Source organism: Eurytemora carolleeae, unplaced genomic scaffold (assembly GCF_000591075.1).
Source record: "Eurytemora carolleeae unplaced genomic scaffold, Eaff_2.0 scaffold601, whole genome shotgun sequence".
Taxonomy (NCBI): domain Eukaryota; kingdom Metazoa; phylum Arthropoda; class Copepoda; order Calanoida; family Temoridae; genus Eurytemora; species Eurytemora carolleeae.
Window position 1 is genome coordinate 119019 of NW_019396795.1, and position 22192 is coordinate 141210.

Below are 22192 nucleotides of genomic sequence, written 5' to 3' on the forward strand. Positions count from 1 at the left end.
GACTTTTCTAAAGTCATTTAATGATCGAATGTGTAAATAAATTTATACAATTGTAATTGTTACGATTTGTAAATGAATGAATTAAATATATTGTATAGATCTGCAGATGAATACATATTTTCTATAGCTATATCTTGAAATGAAAGAATGAATATGTTGTAAAATGCTGTAAATGAATGAGTAAATATTTTGTATAGAACTGTAAATGAAAGGATGAATATGTTGTATAATGCTCTAAATGAATGAATGAATTGTATAATGCTGTAAATGAATGAATGAATATTTTGTATAATGCTCTAAATGAATGAATAAATATGTTGTATAAAAGTGTAAATGATGAACAAATATGTTGTAGAATGCTGTAAATGAATAAATGAATATGTTGTATAATGCTGTAAATGAATGAATTAATATGTTGTATTATGCTGAAAATGAATGAATTAATATGTTATATAATGCTGAAAATGAATGAATGAATATGTTGTACAGGTCCATAAAAGGATGAATAAATGAATGATCTGTAAATGGATAAAGGAATGAATATGTTATAATATTCTGTATATGAATAAATGAATGCATACATCTGTAAATGAATGAATGAAAGGATGTATAGATCTGTAAATGAATGAATGATCATGAATGAATGTATAGATCTGTAGGTGAAAGGATGAAAGGATGAATTAATGAATGAATGAATGTATAGATCTGATGGCTGATGTCTGGTTTAGGCTTGTTTCCAGATTTCTATCAATATCACAAAACTTTTCTAGATTGGTGTTTATTGACCCGTTGTCATATACACACCTCCAAACATCAAATACAGGGGAATCCAAGAAACATGAAATTTACAAATCCATCCAAATACAGGGGAATCCAAGAAACATGAAACTTACAAATCCATCTAAATACAGGGAAATCCAAGAAACATGAAATTTACAAATCCATCCAAATACAGGGGAATCCAAAAAAACATGAAATTTACAAATCCATCCAAATACAGGGGAATCAAAGAAACATGAAATTTACAAATCCATCCAAATACAGGGGAATCAAAGAAACATGAAACTTACAGATCCATCTAAATACTGGGGAATCAAAGAAACATGAAACTTACAAATCCATCCAAATACAGGGGGATCAAAGAAACATAAACTTACAGATCCATCTAAATGCAGGGGAATCAAAGAAACATGAAACTTACAAATCCATCCAAATACAGGGGAATTAAAGAAACATGAAACTTACAAATCCGTCTAAATAAATCATCACATAAACTAGGTGGATTTTGAAAACATTTAGCATGACGTCATGAGTGTCAAATTTTCTGTAGCGGACAATAAATAAAACAGTATAGAAAAGAAAAAGAAAAAGCATATCCAGAGCCCAAAACTTTAGACAAGGGTATCGTTATGAAAACCAGTATTGTGGATATAAATACTTTTGTTATGAAATATTTTTTAATTTATAGTTTCCTTATATTCTCAATTTTTTTCGAATGTCTGAAATCAAAATCTACAAAAATGTTAAGACCCAAAAAGGAAACTCGATGGTTTCGTTCAACGATACTCTTTTAAATTTCGGGGGTAGGAAATACGATTACTCTTAATACAAGTGTACACTGTTAGATATGTTAACATCAAGGTACTAATGCAAGGAAAGTTATTTCAGAGGTGTACGCAGTTTTTGTACTGCAGTGTGCTGTCTTTGGAATGGAATCAATTTTTACAAAAATAATCTATGAAATATTCTGGTGAATTTTCAAAATTATCAAAATTAAATGCTTTTATTCTCCTTGGATACTAAACGAACACTAATGCATCTTTCTTGTTTACAAATTCCGCCCACAGAGAACTGGTTTCAATATGTACGCAGAGTATACGCGACCGCAATTAACTTTCCTTGCATTAGTACCTTGCGTTAACATATCGTGATACATGTACACAATCGACCACTATATCAATTTTGCGATTGGGTGGTCCGTTGTGTACATCTGAGGGGATTTTGAGATAAGCATTTACTCTTCATTTTTTCTCTTTGATTTGATTAATCAAATCAAATTGCAGCAAACCCACCAGCTGGAGACTCAGATTTCTATAACCGAGTTTCCTTCCTGGATTAAACTTGATAACACGTTTTAAGAAGACGAAACCCAACTCTGGCCAACCCGGGTTTCAGGAAACCGGGTATCGCAGCGAGTTTATTCATTTTTTTCAACCAGCTGCAGTGCCACCTATTGTGCTTGGTCTATTTCGGTGGAAACTCTGGGTTATTTCAATTACCTGGCCGACTTTTAACCAGCTAGAGCAAGTTGTACAATTGTACAGACTATGTAAGGCAAACCGGGACAGTACACCAAATAAAATTCTATGGAGATTTAGGGTCCAATCAATTTCATAAATACAGTACATACAGTTAATAGCATGAAATAGCTTTAAACTCATTTTAGATACATAAAAAGTTTATATTCATTTATAAAACATCTCTACTATATTTTATGATGATTTCTGTAAAAAAAATGTTAATTTTAACAGTCTAACAAAAATATTAGGCCTAAAAGTACATCGCAAAAAATTGCATTTAAAACTACACGATTCCACAGAAACAAACAGACAGCGGGAATATTTGCAAACTTTAAAGTTGCATTCTTGCAATGCAAAAAAGTGTTTGTCTTTGACACTGAGGTTTTATTTCATTGACGGAATCTAGATATTTTTTCAGATTCAGATTAAACATACATACATTTAGTTTTTCAGATTCAGATTAAACATACATACATTTAGTTTTTCAGATTAAACATACATACATTTAGTTTTTCAGATTCAGATTAAACATACATACATTTAGTTTTTCAGATTCAGATTAAACATACATACATTTAGTTTTTCAGATTCAGATTAAACATACATAGATTTAGTTTTTCAGATTCAGATTAAACATACATACATTTAGTTTTTCAGATTCAGATTAAACATACATACATTTAGTTTTTCAGATTCAGATTAAACATGCATACATTTAGTTTTTCAGATTCAGATTAAACATACATACATTTAGTTTTTCAGACTAATTTATTTTTCGCATTATAAGAAGTTTAAAATAGTCTTTGATAATATATTTGAAAACAGACGACGGAACAATCATAAGATCAACATTTTTCTAAATATGATATCATTTGTCAAACCACGGCACATGTGAAAAATTTAGAACAGTTTTCCCCTGAAATAGATTTCTGATGAAAAAAATTTCATCATTTGTTTTTAAAATTAAAAAGATATATATTTATGTTTGAGGTGAAATATCAATTAGTGTTTAGTGATATTAATGTATGGATGTATTATTGTACTCAAGGGTTCTCCCTACGGGATTATACACTCTCAATTGATCTTAGTATCAGTTTCCCGGTACAGGGTGCTGTAAAGTAGTATCTTAGGACAGGGTGCTGTAGAGTATAATTAGAATAAAAGTAACAAAAAAACATAATTTGTAAATAATCGTTCCTGATGGAACCCTTTTTTCATGTGTGTACCCTGCATATGTACAGAAACCTATTTTTTCTAGTATGTACACTCTGCATATGTACAGGAACCTATATATTCTAGTATATCTACACCCTTAATATGTACAAGAACTTATATATTCTAGTATATGTACACCAGTATATCTACACCCTTAATATTTACAAGAACTTATATATTCTAGTATATGTACAGGACCTATATATTCTAGTATATCTACACCCTGTATATGTACAAGAACTTATACATTCTAGTTTATGTACAAGAACTTGTATATTCGAGTATATGTACACCCTGTATTTGTACAAGAAGTTATATATTTTAGTACATCTACACCCTTTATATGTACAAGAACTTATATAGTCTAGTATATGTACACCCTGTATATGTGTACATGTATAAAGTTTCCCTGGCTGAAGGAACCCTGAAGTTTGATTGATTGAGAACATGGCAGCTTGCTTGATGGATGATGATATCTTGGAGAAATGAGCAATTTTCGATATACGACACAGTGAGAAACCTATCAGTTATACCGTATCACAATCTAGCGATATCACATCGATACAAGCATATCTCCTCGTCTTTAGTCTTGATACATATACATCAATAATATATTGACCAGTGACCAGCTAGTGACCACCTTTATTCAACTTTTTTACTATACTGACCAGTAACCAGCTAGTGACCCCATATAAACGAACAATACTGACCAGTGAACAGCCAGTGACCACCTATATACAACTTATTTATAATACTGACAAGTGACCAACTAGTAACCAGATATATATGAACTATACTGACCAGTGACCAGCTAGTGACAACACATATACGAACTATACTGACCAGTGACCAGCTAGTGACCACATATATACGAACTACACTAACCAGTGACCAGCTAGTGACCACCTACATATACAACTTATTTACTAAACTGGCCAGCGACCAGCTAGTGACCACAAATATTTTCAAACTATACAAACCAGTGACCAGCTAGTGACGACATATATTTTCAAACTATTCAAACCAGTGACCAGCTAGTGACCACATATATTTACAAACTATACAAACCAGTGACCAGCTAGTGACCACCTATATTTACAAACTATAAAAACCAGTGACCAGCTAATGACCACATATATTTACAAACTATTCAGACCAGTGACCAGCTAATGACCACATATATCTACAAACTATACAAACCAGTGACCAGCTAGTGACCACATATATTTACAAGCTAAACAAACCAGTGACCAGCTAGTGAACACATATATTTACAAACTATACAAACCAGTGTCCAGCTTATAACAAACTATACTGACCAGTGGCCAGATCATGAAAAACAATACTAACCAGTGAACAGCTCATGACAAACTATACTGACCATGTGACCAGCTTATGAAAAACTATACCGACCAGTGACCAGCTTTTGACAAACAATACTGACCATGTGACCAGCTTATAAAAAACTATACTGACCAGTGACCAGCTTGTGGAAAGTGTTAAATAAGAGAAAAGAATGGGTTGGATAAAGAAAGTAAAGGGTTGGATAAGAGAAAGAAAAGGGTTGTATAAGAGAAAGAAAAGGGTTGTATAAGAGAAAGAAAAGGGTTGGATAAGAGAAAGAGAAGGGTTGGATAAGAGAAAAAAAGGGTTGGATAAGAGAAAGAAAAGGGTTGGATAAGAGAAAGGAATGAATTTGATGAGAGACTGGAAAGGGTAAAATATGAGAAAGGAAACGGTTCAATAAGAGAAAGGAAAGGGTTCAATAAGAGGATTGAAAGGGTTGGAAAAGAGAAAGGAAAGTATTGGATATTAGAAAGGAAATGGTTGGATAAGAAAAAGGAAAGGGTTGGATAATAGGAAGGAAAGTGTTGTATATGAGAAGTGAAAAGGTTGGATAAGAGAAAGGAAAGGGTTGGATAAAGAAAGTAAAGGGTTGAATAAAAGAAAGGAAAGGGTTGGATATAGAAAGTAAAGGGTTTAATGAAAGAAAGGAAAGAGAAAGGAAAGGGTTGGGAAAATTGAGGTTATAACTGAGGAGACTGCATATTAATGNAGCCCCATGCCCCCCCCCCTAGCTTCAAGTCCCCTAACCCTTTCCCCACTCTTTAGTTCTAGTCATTCCCTAGTGCATAATTATCAAATATGTTTTTTGTTTTTACCAACTTCAAGCATAAAAAACATTGATGTGAATGAGAACGCCGAAAAAAATTTATTGTTAAAATCCATTTTTACTTCTAAATTTTTTTATTTTATTAGGCTTTATATGACTTAGAGAGTTTTAGAATAAATAACATATTCTCACTTTTTCTGTCGGATTTATGCTACAGAAACAATAGCGAAACTTGTGAGAATTTAACACTTTTTATTTTCAAAAAAAACGACGATATCTTCCCCAACGTTACTCAGATAATGACTGAAAGGGCACCATAGTAAACCGGACATGACACTCTAGAAATGGAATTACGTCTAGCTAAAGTCTATATAGTCCCTGTCAGACAGATATAATACGATGCAAGCTTCCTTGCTCTCCATTACAGGGTTGTATCCTGTAAAATGGTTGGAACAGTTTTAAACTGCCTATTTGTGGTTTACAGCATTGTATCTGTAAACTTTAGTGCTTCGTCTGCAGCTTAATTGATTTTTTTGATCGATTCATTTCAATTTCCTTCTTAAACCTTCCACATTTTGTGTATTGGGACCGATTTTCAGATCGATTAATTTTTCCCCAAATATATTTAAATATAAATTTTTTTGTGGATTTATAAAAAGGGTTTATCAGATTATTTTTGTCGAAAAATGTTGGTAGGGTTTATATTTACCCCTGTCTGTCCGTACGTCTGTCACCGTGATGGATTTACGTTTGTGATTGATGGTGTACTCGGTGGTAAACATCCAGCCCCTCCATCATCAACCATTTTCCATGGACTGGCATTGTTCTTTGTACCCCGGTACACCGACGCATTCCAATCCTAATCAAACCATAGGAAAATCATTGAAATCATCAACTCCTCAGATCCGTTGGAGAGTTCAACCTCTCGATCTTTCAATACTCTGCAACTAATAAACAATCCTCCCCCTCCTCCTCGCCGGAAACTCTTCAATAATAAACTTCACACTATTTTTATATTTCAACGTTGGTATTTGTATTCTGGTCTGTGCGCGCATTTTCTAGGTTAGTTTTAATAATATCGTGGTTTGTTAGAATATGCGCGTAAATGCCGCTGTATATGAGTGCTCCAGGTTCTATTGGATCCGAACCCTGTTCCTGTCAATCATTTCCACCAGCCCCCCTCCCCCCCCTTCTCCCTGTCAATCAGCCCTCCTCTCCCCCCTCTCTTCTGTGTTCAACCAATGAAGGGTTGGATAAGAGAAAAAAAGGGTTGGATAAGAGAAAGAAAAGGGTTGGATAAAAGAAAGTAAAGGGTTGGATAAGAGAAAGGAAAGGGTGGAATAAAAGAAAGTATAGGGTTGGATAAAGAAAGTAAAGGGTTGGATAAAGAAAGTAAAGGGTTGGATAAGGGAAAGGGTTGGATAAAAGAAAGTAAAGGGTTGGATAAGAGAAAGGAAAGGTTTGGCTAAAGAACTTAATATGGAGGTGTAACCAATATTTACTACTGGTATTGACAGCAGAGCAACAAAATAAACTTTTATCAACAAACTTAGAAAATAATTAGTTTATTCATCAGTATTTTATAATTTAGAAATCCTTTATATTATCTGAAAGTATAAATGGTTTTGTAAACAATTCTAAATACATTTTTTTCCTTTTCCTTCCATACCTTTCCATCCCCTTTTCCTTTTTCCACTTTAACTCTTTTCCCTCCCTCTCCTCTTTCTCCTGTTTCCTCTATACATTTTCCTCTTTCAATTCTTTTCCAATCCATTATCTTCTTTCTCCTGTTTTCTCTTTGTATGACTGTTTCTCCTATTTCTCCTGATTATTTTCTGCAAATCTTTCCCCCTCCATTCGCCTCTTTCTCCTGTTTCCTCTGTAACTATTTCCCCTCCATTCTCTTTTTTTTCTGTTTCCTCTGTAACTGTTTTCCCACTATTCTAATCGTTCTTCTGTTTCCTCTGTAACTGTTTTCCCACTATTTTCATCGTTCTCCTTTTTCCATGGAAACTATTTTCCCACCATTCTAATCGTTCTCCTGATTCTTACTTCTTTTTTCTTCTTATCCTTCCTTCCAGTTGTGTCCTTCCCCTTGACGGTTAAATGGAAGGTGTGGAGAAAGGGTTAAACCCATTCAATATGCTTCATGTAATTCTATCATTAAAAGAATTAATGTTTGTATATATTTATTTGACCTGTAAATCTATCTATATCTGTATAAATGATTAGATTTATGGGTATAAAGGTATATTTATGTATAAATGCATATATATCCTTGTATCTATGTAAAGAATTAATTACAACCTATCTATAGATATGTTTCATATTTGACAGAGGATCATTTATTTACCACTGCTCAACCAGTTCTACCACCTGGAGAGGAGGAGGAGGGGGAAGGGGGAGGGGGTTCAATGATATTTTCTAATAGGTTCGACTCCTACTATCTATCTATGTCTGCTCTGACTCTCTGTTTAACCTTCTATCTCACAGGACGCAGATTGTCATTCATTTAATCATCCTTCTCCCTCCTCTCCACTACTCTCCCCCCCCTNTATGCGCGTAAATGCCGCTGTATATGAGTGCTCCAGGTTCTATTGGATCCGAACCCTGTTCCTGTCAATCATTTCCACCAGCCCCCCTCCCCCCCCTTCTCCCTGTCAATCATCCCTCCTCTCCCCCCTCTCTTCTGTGTTCAACCAATGTAAAACCAGGAAATTACAAGAACCCCTCCTCCCCGCCCCACTGACATGTCAATCAAATGTTTGGGTTAACCAATGATTTTCTTGCGGAAATTACTCCCCCCCACCCCTTTCCCACGCACCTCTGACCCTTTAGTAAAAGTAAATTCAACCTAAAGTCTGACCGTGTCAACCTTGTTGCACCGGCTAGTCCTATTGAGTGTCTGCTTTATTTACCCAATGTCCGGGTGATAAAGTACAATCTGGGACCGGAAAGGTTGACCCGGCTCGGAAATTCAAATGTACTACGGCTGTTCTTTTAGCTTTGTAACAGTTTTGCATTTTCCCCTCCCCTTCTCTACAGTGCAGTCTACATATTATGGGATAAACACGTTTTTTTTTAATAATTTCTTTTTAAGCGACTTCTAAAGTAAACATGCATAGGTGGCATAGCACGATTCACAACGGTACACTATAGTTTCAGTAGAAGCAAATATTTCCATTTACTGATAGCGCCGTTTGAAGGATTCATAACTCTAATTGGATAATGCGATAGATAGAAAAATAGATGTTACCGCCAAACTATTTCTATTGGTTCAGAATAGACAACAAACACATGACTGAACCCTGATTGGATCAGGCGCTAATGGACTCAGTATACAGGAGTGGGTATCCTTCCTTACAACCTTAATCTGATCATAAATTTGGATAAAATTGTCGTCTTTCAGGCTGAAGAGTGCTTAATTCTGGTGAATTAAGTATGCTTTTCTGTAGTAGAAACAGGTTCCCAGACCGCATGGCCTGCTAATGTGCAGAATTTTTCCGGATTTGGTGGTGTATGTTATTTACAGAAATAATAAATATTTTAAATCAATCACTGTATTCGCTTTATTGTTGTATAAAAGGAACATAATACAGTGAATTAAAAGAATAGGTATAAGTTCTTTAACAAACCCAATCTATAGTACCAGGGTTGTGTTTGTCCAAAACCAATCTATAGTACCAGGGTTGTGTTTGTCCTCAGATCCTTATTGGTGAAAATTCCACCAATCAGGGGCGGTCGGATCATTTTTCATGAATGTGACAGAAAACAGGCCCAGGATCCAACATTCATTACTGAAGAGCTATCAATCTCTACCTATATTATTGTAGCTGTCTAGAGCAGAGAAGAATGATCAGAACCTCGTCTCTACCCTCACTATATACTCTCTCTCTATACAACCCAACCATATACAATCAACCAGTTATATATATATATATATATAGCATTCACTAAATCGTAAATAGGGTGTCTCAATAAACATGAATCCGGCCCTTAAACAGCCGTTATGACCCATTGCAAAATTGACCATTTAAATATTGACGAGCCGCGCTGTGGTTAAATATTTACAAATTGTTTAGTGACTGAGTAGTCATAAAAGAAAGGTAGAGGGGGGGGGAGTGATCTAATCAGAGCTGGGAACTTTTGAATGGTGGATATCGGAATTAAAGCTTGATCCACTCTTTTTCTTAATCTCGAGATTAAATAAGGCTTGTTCTCCTCTTGTTATAAATCTCCAGATTAATTAACCGATCGGAATTAAGGATATCCTATTCTAAAGTTTTCAGCTCTGCTCATATTTCTTACACCTTTGGAAATTTTTATGTTTTACCTTACTTGATCCCCGCGAAGTATAAAACTTGAAGTGTAATTATCTCAGTTATAAGACTTAGACTTAGACTTTTTGTTCTAATAGAATTCCTAATTTGAAATATCAAACATCTGCAAGATCGGGTTACAAAGATATAGAGATTAGAAAATTTGACTTAGTGGCAAAAACTCATGTTCTTTCAGTATTGTTGTTTTACAATGTGAATATCAAGTAAAAATAAAAAGGATAAGAGCCGGACGCGAAGCATTCTGCAAGTACATAAATCAGTGCTAAATTTTCCCAAGGGTGTAATGCAAGGAAAGTTGATTGCGGTCGTGTATACTCCGCGTACATATTGAAACCAGTTCTCTCTGGGCGGAATTTGTAAACAAGAATAGATGCGTCAGTGTTCGTTTAGTATCCGAGGAGGTTAAAAGCATTAAATTTGATAATTTTGATAATTCACATAATAGTTTCCTAAGACTAGAGTATTTCATTGATTTTTTTTATGTGAAAGATGGATATCATGTCAGGCTGTAACATCCGTCTTGTGTTTACATTACCGCCCAGAGACAGTACACTGCACTACAAAAGATGCGTACACTTCTGAAATAACTTTCCTTGCATTACATCCTTGAATTATCCGTATATACTATATATTGCAGGTAGGATCATTAGATAATAAATGTATAATTATAAGAGTTCTTCAACAATATTTCTGTCTGAACCTAGAGTAATTAAAACTTGATAAAAAATGAATATTTATCTCGCGGGGGTAGTTTACAAATTCAGGAGAATACAAAGTTTGTTTGTTTTAAAAGTGAGGGGTAACATTAAACCTAAATATTTATTCTAAAAACCTCTGATGCCTGGGACTGTTTTTTTGATCCCCTACCCCATGTGGTTAGGTATATTTAGTGCTATTTAAATATAAATATTGATAGTGCTACCTTGTGTGTATAGATAGATTAATTTAGTTTAGTTAAACACGATATGTCTTTGTATAGAAAATTCATTATATTCTCTCTGAAATGTTTAAAGGGGTGTTCACCAACATGTAAACTTCTTTTTATAAAAAACCATCTTGTAAATCGCTGCAGTAGAATTTTTAAAATATGTTTAGAGAAGAAGAAGAAGTGCTTGAAACGATTTTAATGTGTTCGAACAAATGCTGCAAGAAATATACAACATCACAGGGAGGACGGAACAAAAATATCTTAACTTTAACAAAATAATATCATCAAAAAGGGGATTTTGATGAAAAACAAGTTTACAACATCAAAACTTTAAAAAAAAATTTATTTGTTTTTTGACAGGTTCTCTAATCCTTGAGTTCTAATACAGCTTATATGATTTCAATCATCAATACGTCCATCATATTTATTGGGAAAAACTTGACGCAGAGAAAAACTTTGTTAATTCGGATTCAAGTTCAGGGATATCTATTCATCCTTTGTATATTTTCTAAAATTAACAAAACTTTGTTTTTATTTTGGAAATTTGTAATATTATTTTTATTATTAAATTATTATTTTTAATGATGTATCGGATACGCATTTTGACTGTGATGCTATGGGTTTGCTGAATTTATCAAAGGAGGGTGAAGAAATATGATATTGCACACCTCTCATCAGTATCCTAACCCAAGCATAGATTGGGAGGAGGAGGAGGGGGGGGGGGGTGTAGAAAGCAGGAAAAGTCCGAATGATTAAATTAAAAATCAGGTAAATTATGATGATTCTAACCATCATGACATAAGAGGTGATACTACTTGAAAATAGAATTAAACCTAGAAGAATAAACGCTTATTTAGTTTACAAAAATTTATAAAGAGATTAACTTAAAGTAAAACCTCAAATCTCCTTCTACTTTCAACTGTAAACCTCAATTCTTCTTATTCTTAACTTCTCAACCTGAAAAATTTAATTCTCCTTCTTATCCTTGCAACCTGTAAACCTCAAGAAGATCAGGACTGTCTCATTTATTCTGTTAAATTGATAAACAATCTTTAAAAGTCAACTTTCACAAGACCATCAAATATTTTTATTTCATTTATTTTGAATAGTTAATGAATGAGAGTGAAATATTTAAAACTGGAAAAACATTTTGACAAAAATGTTTTAAAATAAATTTGCGGATATAATTCTTTTTGTTGGATAGATCAATAGATAGACAGATAGCTATTAGATAGATAGATAGACAGATAGCTATAGGATAGATAGATAGACAGATAGCTATTAGATGGATAGATAGACAGATAGCTATTAGATAGATAGATAGACAGATAGGTATTAGATAGATAGATAGATAGATAGATAGACAGATAGCTATTAGATAGATAGATAGACAGACAGCTATTAGACAGATAGATAGACAGATAGCTATTAGACAGATAGATAGACAGATAGCTATTAGATAGATAGATAGACAGATAGCTATTAGATAGATAGATAGACAGATAGCTATTAGATAGATAGATAGACAGNAATCCTTTAATCCTAAACTATAGTGTCTGCAGATCCAATCCTTTAATCCTAAACTATAGTGTCTGCAGATCCAATCCTTTAATCCTAAACTATAGTGTCTGCAGATCCAATCCTTTAATCCTAAACTATAGTGTCTGCAGATCCAATCCTTTAATCCTAAACTATAGTGTCTGCAGATCCAATCCTTTAATCCTAAACTATAGTGTCTGCAGATCCAATCCTTTAATCCTAAACTATAGTGTCTGCAGATCCAATCCTTTAATCCTAAACTATAGTGTCTGCAGATCCAATCCTTTAATCCTAAACTATAGTGTCTGCAGATCCAATCCTTTAATCCTAAACTATAGTGTCTGCAGATCCAATCCTTTAATCCTAAACTATAGTGTCTGCAGATGTTTCAATTGTAAAGTATGAAGAAATAAAGAAATAAGAATTAATTAAGCGGAAACCACGGATACTGGATTCAGCAGTTTTTTTTTAAATTTTGTGTTTAAAGAATAATAAAGATGTATGAAATTTATGACTGGAAAAAGAACCCGACCCCCACCCCTTCCCCCTTCTTCTCTAATCTTCCTACAAACCTCTTCTTGTAGTGCAAAAACCACCGAAATCCTTGAGCTAATTTATTTATAATAAAGACGACAGTCTAAAATGGTTGGGAAACCTGATCCATTAGGTCGGTGTTAAGTACTTTCCCAAGGCATTTTTCCAAGGGCAACTTCCGAAGTGACAGTATCCCAAGTGGCTATTTTCCAAAGGTTAGGTTAGGCCTTCTGAGGCCTCGCAGGCTACAATGGGCCCGAGCGCTGCGGCTGGGATGGGCTAGGGGGTCAAGCGCTGCGGCGGCTAGAACAAGATTGGGGGCCGAGCGCTGCGGCTAGGTCATACTTGGTAAGTTGCCGCTTGGGAAATTACACATTTGGGAAGTTGCCACTTGGAGAAATACCCTTGGGAAAATCTATTTATAAACGCGGTATTCTTCGGAACATGACATTTTTTCATCAATCCTGATGACAAGTTCATGATTTTTCTTCAAACTATAACCATTAACCATTTTCATGGTTTTTACATCACAGATATTGGTTGCTATTCATTGTTTTTATCTATTCATCTATTTAACTATCTATCTATCAATATATCTATCTATCTACATCTATTCATCAACCTGTCCGATCAATCTATCTGTCTTCAATCCATCAATCCAGCTCCAGCTCTCCTCAATCCTATCCAAACCACAGAATATTCAACTTCAGGATCCACTATATACTCTACACTCTACTCTCTACACTCTACACTCTACACTCTACACTCTACACTCTACACTCTACACTCTACACTCTACACTTTACACTCTACACTCTACACTCTACACTCTACACTCTACACTCTACACTCTACACTTTACACTCTACACTCTACACTCTACACTCTACGCTCTACACTCTACACTCTACACATTTTTGTCTATGCTCATTGCAGCATAGGTATCCTGTAAATTATAAGATCACAGTAAATTAAATAATCAAAAAAACCATAAAGAATTTGAGTTTGTGACACAAACTCAATTTTTTTTATACCTCTATCTATACAATCTAATGGTGTAAACCTTTGATATTTCAAAATTAGATTATTTGATCTAACAGATTTCATAGTTTGAAATGTCTAAGGTCTACGACATAGGGTTGCAAAGATATTGGGATTATAAAATCATAGTTTGTGGCAAAGACTCAATTCCTATATACTTTTCTTTTCAGAAAATCAATACATGTACATTTATATGAGGAGTATAAATGTAAAATACATATTAAAACTAAATAACAAGTAAAAATAACCTAACTGTTATCATATTAAATGTCACGGTTTAGTCAAGTGAAGAAAAGGATCTACCAGGTTTCATGATCTCTGTTTAATCCTGTACAATAAATATATAGCTCCAGGTCCCTGTAGAATACACCTGGTACAGGGTACACCAGGATATTAAACCCAACCCTCGACTTACAATATCTATTTTACATCAAAAGACCCAGAATTAGGAAAAAATATGGCTGACCAAATTTACTTAATTGAAGAAGCTTGCAAAGTAGTTGACTCCCTTTTAACAATTCTATAGCAGTACTGAAATGTATTTAATCTTATTTAGAAAGCAAAGACGAGCAAAACAAAGGCTGAGATTTATCAGATTGAAAAGCCAGTTAATGGGAGTGGCAGTAGAGAAGAGTTTTTTTATTTTTTTATTTTCATTACTGAAACCCCGGAATTAGAGAAAAGTACCAATTGAATCATTCAACAAGGAGACTGCACATAACTGTTAAATATATAGGAATGAACAATAAAACACTTAAGACCTTTTTTTTTATAATATATAACTTCAAATACACAAAATATTGCTAGAATGGCATCTTTCTATTTCACACATTTATGATTAACACTAACTACTTCTTTTCTGCGATATCTCATTCTCGCCCCTTTAATGTCGATATTTGATTTTCTAATTTGTCTGATATCTCGCGGATTTAAGATAAAGAGGATCTTGAGATATCCTGACAGTGTAAATATGTGTTTAGTCATGAGGACGGTATCTTTGAACAATCCTTTAAATACCTTATCTTTTCATTATCTTCAGGGATGTTTAAAAATCGATTTAAAAACCTCTCAAATTAAAGCAAATTTCATGTTTGATTGTTTTTAATCTCAACTTTTTTGAAGAGTTTTTTAAATATGATATATATGCAATCCAAGTCGTTATTGTAAAGTCGCAGAAATGAATTGAATCTTTGTCTTAAAATCTCGTGTAAACCTTTAATATTTCAAACTTAGATTATTTGATATAAAAGAATTTATAGTTTGAAATATCCAAATTCTACTATATCATGGGTTGCAAAGAAATAGAAATCAGAATAATAGAATTATTAACGTTTGATGTAAAAATAGTAATCATTTTATACAAAACTTTTCATCTCGTCTATGCAATAAAAAAGTGCAACAGAAATATGCCTTCTATCAATTGTACTGAACTTTTTTTCTATTCTATCTTATTTTAATAATTTATAAAAAATTGCTGCATTATTCACTATCTAATCATCAAATGACTCTGAAGTTGGAAAACGATAAAATTCTAAAAAATACAATTTTGAAAGTGTATTGAATAATATGGTATTAGCAAAAGAAATGTAAGACATTTTGATGAATACACATTTGATAACGGAGACACAAAAGTTTGAAGTGATAATTAACTATAATTATCAATAATTTTGATTGCCAGCTTGATAATCAATTTAACAGTAAAATATTCTTTCATTTCTATATTTTTTTTTCATAAATTATTCTTAGAAAATGGCCAAATTTATTTCGCGCTCATTTAATATTTCAAGTTTTAATTGTGGCTCTATCTGTGAGCATCTTCTCACCGTACATCATTAAACAATAACAGAAGGTCCCATACAAAATTTGGGCCCAATGTTCTGTCTTTTTCACGTTTATTGGATACAAACAAATAAACAAACAAATTGACAGTCAACAGAAAAGCAAAGTATATATATGTAGGTAGATACAATCATGTTTTGTGTCAAAAATAATTGACATTTTCTCCTTTTTTTCCAAAGAATGGTAACATGCAAAAATCCGCAAGAGAATTTGAAAATTGAAATTATTTAATTTTCTGAAATCTGTTGAAATTACGTTTAACAAGTCCATTTAACAATTGGAACTAAGAATACATACACAGGCATTATACCTCGGTCAACATGTTTAACTGCAAGGTGACTCAGTGACAAGATTTTTAAATTGTGCAGTTCGCAAATCAGGTTGTTCAGATAAAGCAGGATTTATTCATAAAAATGTATGGATTTATTAAGGAGAATTAACTGGGTTTAATCTATTCATCAATTTAATGGAAGCTATAAATTATTGATCTTTATCTACATTTAACAGGACTAATCCAGATATTACTATATTATTAAGAACTTTTAGGACTCTTTCAAAATCTTAAGAAAATTATAGATAAGGAGTTTGGGGGTCAAAAATCGCCTTTACTCACTTGTAAACTGTATCTATATCTATATATAAAGTTGTAATCTGTTTGTCGGTTTGTTTAAATATCTGATCATAACTCATGAACCCCTAGACCAATTTGTCTAAAAAAAATTTTTGGAACTCGGGAGAGCCACGGGAATGTTTTTAGCTTGATTTTGAGATTCTAAGTAGAGTGAGTCGACTTTAATCGAGGAAAATAACTTAAATCGTAATTTACTACCAAGTTCTGGTAAACGGCGGGAGTAACTAAGAGTAACCTGGGCAACGCTGGGTTCCCAAGCTAGTAACTCATAAACGCCTGAACCGATTTCCTTCAAATTTTGATAAGGGAACTCAATAGTGGTTTAAAAATTCTGTATTGAGTGTTGTCATGCAATGTTTTGTTACCAGACAATGCTTGGTTGCCAAACTTTTACATATGAAATCTTAGTTTCCAAACAATGCTGGGTTGCCAACTTTTACATGTGAAATCTTAGTTTCCAGACAGTGCTGGGTTCCCAAACTTTTACATGTGAAATCTTAGTTTCCAGACAATGCTGGGTTCCCAAACTTTTATATGTGAAATTTTAGTTTCCACACAATGCTGGGTTTCCAAACTTTTACATGTGAAATCTTAGTTTCCAGACAATGCCGGGTTCCCAAACTATTATATTTCAAATCTTAGTTTCCAAACAATGCTGGGTTCCCAAACTTTTATATGTGAAATCTTAGTTTCCAGACAATGCTGGGTTCCCAAACTTTTGCATGTGAAATCTTAGTTTCCAGACAATGCTGGGTTCCCAAACCAGCTCATAATAAAACCAATCAAGCGTTTGTATGACCCCCGCAAACAAGTGAAAATATATAAGTTCAAATTCAATCTCAATTTATCTTATGTATATTGTATATGTAACGTTATCTTATGTACACTGTATATGTAACGTTATCTTATGTATATTGTTATATTGTATATGTAACGTTATCTTATGTATATTGTATATGAAACGTTATCTTATGTATATTGCATATGTAACGTTATCTTATGTATATTGTATATGTAACGTTATCTTCTGTATATTGTATATGCAACGTTATTTTATGTATATTGTCTCTGCTGGACAAATCTGCAAATCACATTTACAGAGAAACCACATTGGAAAAATATTAATTTTCAGACTTCAAACAAGGATATCTCTATCGTTTTCTTGTACAAAGACACCATTTTGAATCAGTCATGTAATTCTTAAAATAGAGACTCACTTGAAATTACGCTGACAGTCTCTTTAAATAAGTAAAGTGTTCACTTTGTCATTGTATCCATATAAAATATAAAATTTTTAAGTCGTATTTAATTCCCATGTTCATTGGTTCCCCCTGTAGATACATATCCTGGTATACATTACAAACATGTTGTATATTTGAACCCGGAGAGAGGAGACACGTTGGTTCCACCAGAGTTCAAACTATTCTCCGGTATAAACTTAAACCTAGTCTCTCCGTTCTGTGAAACCAAGAAGTTCTAGATAAATGGGCGCAATTATCTCCGGCCTCCGCAGCTCACAACGACGGCCATAAAGTTGATAAATAGAGGAAGGCTTTCAGTCTCCCTGGACTGTTGTGTCATCTAGGGAGCCATAAATAAGCGGGTATTGCTTTCCATGTGATATACTGCAAATGGTCTGGCAAACTCCGGCGGCAGTTAAAGAAAGCAAAGATGCAATTAAGAAGGGATGGCTTTCTCAATTCTTGTCCCATGGGGTGTATCTACTGTGATAAAAGTACCCCATTCCATCCTGAATTAGGAAAATGAATATAGTTTGGCAGCGGTCTAGGATAATAAATACAAAAAGTTGAGAAAACAATTCAGAGCACACCATACACTGTACACAAGAAAAACAGATTTTAAACGATTCAAATTTATAATTATATTAATAATGACATAACAATGAAAGATGATAAGATAAATCTAGTTTGTTCCCTCACAGCAAGACAGCTGTTTAGCAAGCTGGGAATACTTATGATACTTGGACTGAAGACTCTCCTCAGCATCTTTGGTATCTGGAGACGGGGTTCGAGGACCGTTAGCAGGGACGGATCCTGTACCCGGAGTCATTCCTCCCAGGTTCTCTTTGGTAAAGTGCATCTTGGAGAGATGATGTCGGTACGCGCCTTTGGAGATAAAGGGTGTATCACAAAAAGGACATTTGATAACAGAATCTGCTGATACGGCCTGGTTACAGGCCCAAGAGAAAGCAAGGATTGCTCCTGGATCAGACATAGGACTTGCACTGGTTTCCCTTCTTCCGGCCTTAGGACTCTTCTTCTGATCCTCACAGAACATCTGTAGCTGAGCAAGAGGGTTTCCACCACCTCCTCCGCTTCCTTGCTCCGGACTAGAGAGCGGAGTTGGAACCTTGATCTGATCCATCCTTTCATCCTCAGACTTGATTACAGGACTAGATCTGCTTTTCTCACTACCTGGAGACATTCTTTCCTCTTCCTTTAGATTCCCGGGCTCAATCCCGGCAAGTTTATCTGCCAGGATGGTTCCCCGGATTGGAACAGGAGAATCAGGTTTACTTGTGGAACCCGATGTAGAGCTGAGACCCGGAGAGGTTCTGCTAGGAAACAGATTACTGATATTGAACTTGTTCTCCGGAGAGAACTGAGGAGGTTGAAACCTTGGTACTGGACTTGGTCCTGAAGAAACCTGACGGGCCGAACCTTGAAAGTTTCCTTTCACCAAGAGTTCTAATGACCCGAGTATGGAGTTTCCTCCATCTGAACCATTCTCCTTCATGTCAGATTTACTGCCGCAGTTTCCATCTTTATTACCAGTGGTCGGGATTGTTGGCTCAGGCTCTGTATTTTTAAGGAAGCGCGGCCTACCCACGCACTGCTGGATATGAGGTATAAATATATCAATGGTTATTTTCTCTTCACATCGTTCACACAATAGTTTACCAGACTCCATGATCTCTCTGGCACTCACGGGGGAGAAGTTGCCGGCAACTTCCTGCCTAGCTCGCTCCAGCTCCAGCAGCTTCTTCACCGGCAGCGCCTTCTTCCTCTCCTTATTCAGCTGAGCCTGACTGGGAATGTTACGGGGCATTTTGTCCCCTGTGTAGTGGTTTGCGCGCACCATGTGATCACTCAGATCTTTTAGTGTTCCGAATCCTTTATCACACACTTTACAGGTTAAAACGGAGCTAACATGATTTTTGACACTGGTTTGATGAGATTCTGGATATTTCCACGAGGAAATCTGATCATGTGAAATGACCTTTTTATAGTGCTGAGTCTCCTGCATGTGTTTAGTAAGAAGATCTAAACTTCTAAAGCTCTGTCCGCATCCCATACACTTGAGAATATCTCGGGTTTGTTCATCTGCTCTTCCTATCCATACATCCTGTCCTCGAACTAGTTTACGGGGCAGAGGCATCTGATCCCGGAGAACATCTCTAGGTTTGGATGGAGAGGGAAGAGAGTGGATGGGAGAATGATGAGAGGAATTAGGAGATCCAAGACCATGAGAAGAATAGTTGGGAAGAGAATGATGTTTCGCCTCCTTCATATGAACTGTGAGTCCTTCTAGGCTTTGGTAGCTCTCTTTACACCACACACACTTGAACACGTCCTCCGGTTTGGCGGTGTCATTATGCTTGTTTGACCACTGCGCGTGCCAAGGGTTTGTGTGTGTTCGTGTTGGTGGGGAATGGGAGGGAGATTTACGTTGAGGAAAATCATGCGGCATTGAGGTTGGGGGTCGGAGATGGTTGAAGAATGAGAGAAGACCAGCAGGCATCAGAGGATTAAAGTAGTTGTTCCCGGGTTTAAGTTCAGGACTCCGACTCCCAGACAAATCTAAAGGTTTCTCGGATTTTAACCCAGAGTCAAAATCTCTAGGAGAACTTGGTCGTGGTAGTTTTTGTTTTGATTCAAACAAATCCTCATCAGCTGATCTTTTTCGTCCCAAAGCTTCTCCATTTTCTTGGACCCCTAGGAGAGCTTCATGCTGCTGCCTTGCTAACATGATCTGAGCAGCTTGAAGCTGTGCCAGCTGAGCAGCGTAGAGACTGGGATTAAGAGCTAGAAACTGTGCTGGGAGAAGAAAAGGATTGTTTTTCAAGAGATCCATAGGATTCGCCATCAGCTCCTGCTGATCCTTCATCTTCAACATAGGACTCTCCGCCATAGGAGGCGGAGACGAGTGTGGCGGAGATGAAGGTGGTGGAGATAAAGGAGGTGGAGAGGAACGAGCCGGTGATGAGGGTTGCGGACTTTCCGATTTTTCACTCCCCTCTTTTTCTGAATCTAAAATCGGCATTTTTTCTGGAATAGAGTCGTCCTTCTCTGGGTTAGGATCTAGCTCTGGGTTAGGTTCTATCTCTTGGGCTGATTCTCCGTCTAGTTCTAACTCTTCAAGTTTTGAAGTATCCTCTGTGAGTTCAATATCAGGTTCGTCACCTGAAAATATAAATTTATACAATAATGTCAACACTTGTCCTTCATCTCTTTTATTCTCTCTGATTTGATAAAATACAAACTCATTTTTTCACTTCTTAAAACCTTAGTTTTTAGTAAAGGTAAGTTTTTAGAAAAGGAAACTCGAATTTTCTAATCCTTATTTCTTTGCAATCTGATGATGTACACCCTTGATATTTCACGCTTTTTGGTCGAACAGACCTAATAGTTTGAAACATAAAAGATCTACGACGCTGGGTTGCAAAGATTTAGGGATAAGAGTTTGCGACATAGGTTTTTGAAGATGTATTTTGAAACCCCCTGCACCCCTCCTGTGAAATATCAAAGTAATCCTCTGAATTATTATCTTGAAGCTACACAAACAAGTGTATATATATTATCTATCTATCTATCTCCGTGTTTCTCATCAGTTTGACGGAGTTGAAATGTTTTCAAAGGTTACTATTTAGTAAAACAAACAGTGTGTGTAAAGTTGACTGACAGCTAGGATAGAGAAGCTGACAGTTGACGGCTGACAGCTGTCTGGGTGGGTAACTAATCAACCCTATGCCTAGACCTGCGGACCCAGTTTAGAGTTTTTGATAAGACGTGATCTACCCTATACATAAATTCAATAAATTACACAAACTTATCAAATAGACAGGTTTGACAGTAAAGTATTAATAGAGTGTTAACCGAAAGGCGCACACAGAAATATTATGCTATTTCCGATTCCTATTTTTTAAAATAAATTCTAAAATAATTCTTTTCTTAACTTATTAACCTGTTTAAAACTAATTGTACCAACAAGTCAATAGAGAGAGAGAGAGAAAACGCCTCTTCACTTTGTGATCTTTATATGAAATGTGGTGTTATCAGGGTACTACTGTCAGTACCGAGTGTTTAACATTGGACCTGGAGTAGAAATGTCACTCAGTACCAATCCTGAACACTGTAATTTTATCAAATGTCTAATTTGATAGCGAGGCATGTGCGAATTTGTAACAAATTTTGCGAATACGTCAGAAATAAAGCTGTTGTATTGAAATTCTTATATCTAAAGAGACAATATTTACTATTTAAAAAGTGCAGTTAGAATTGAATCATGAGAGAAGAAGGAATGAAATAAATCTCTCCTATAAATCTATTTTTTAAGTCTTTATCTTTGGAACCTGATGGCGTGAACCTTTAAAACTTGATAATTTGACAAAATTCATGTTTGAAATGTCAACGGCACGACATATGGTTGCAAAGATATAGGATTTAGAAATCTAAAGTTTGAGGTAAGTAA

At 35.1% G+C, this 22192-nt stretch overlaps 1 protein-coding gene across 1 annotated transcript in view; it reads right to left on the reverse strand.

Moving 5' to 3' along the window:
- Positions 1–18337: 18337 nt before the first annotated feature.
- LOC111708773 (protein tiptop) overlaps positions 18338–22192 on the reverse strand; it is a 4750-nt gene continuing 895 nt past the window's right edge. Inside the window, exon 2 of the mRNA XM_023482243.1 lies at positions 18338–20904. Coding sequence (XP_023338011.1) covers positions 18404–20904 — 2501 coding nt within the window. The 3' untranslated portion in view covers positions 18338–18403. The remainder of the gene's footprint in view (positions 20905–22192) is intronic.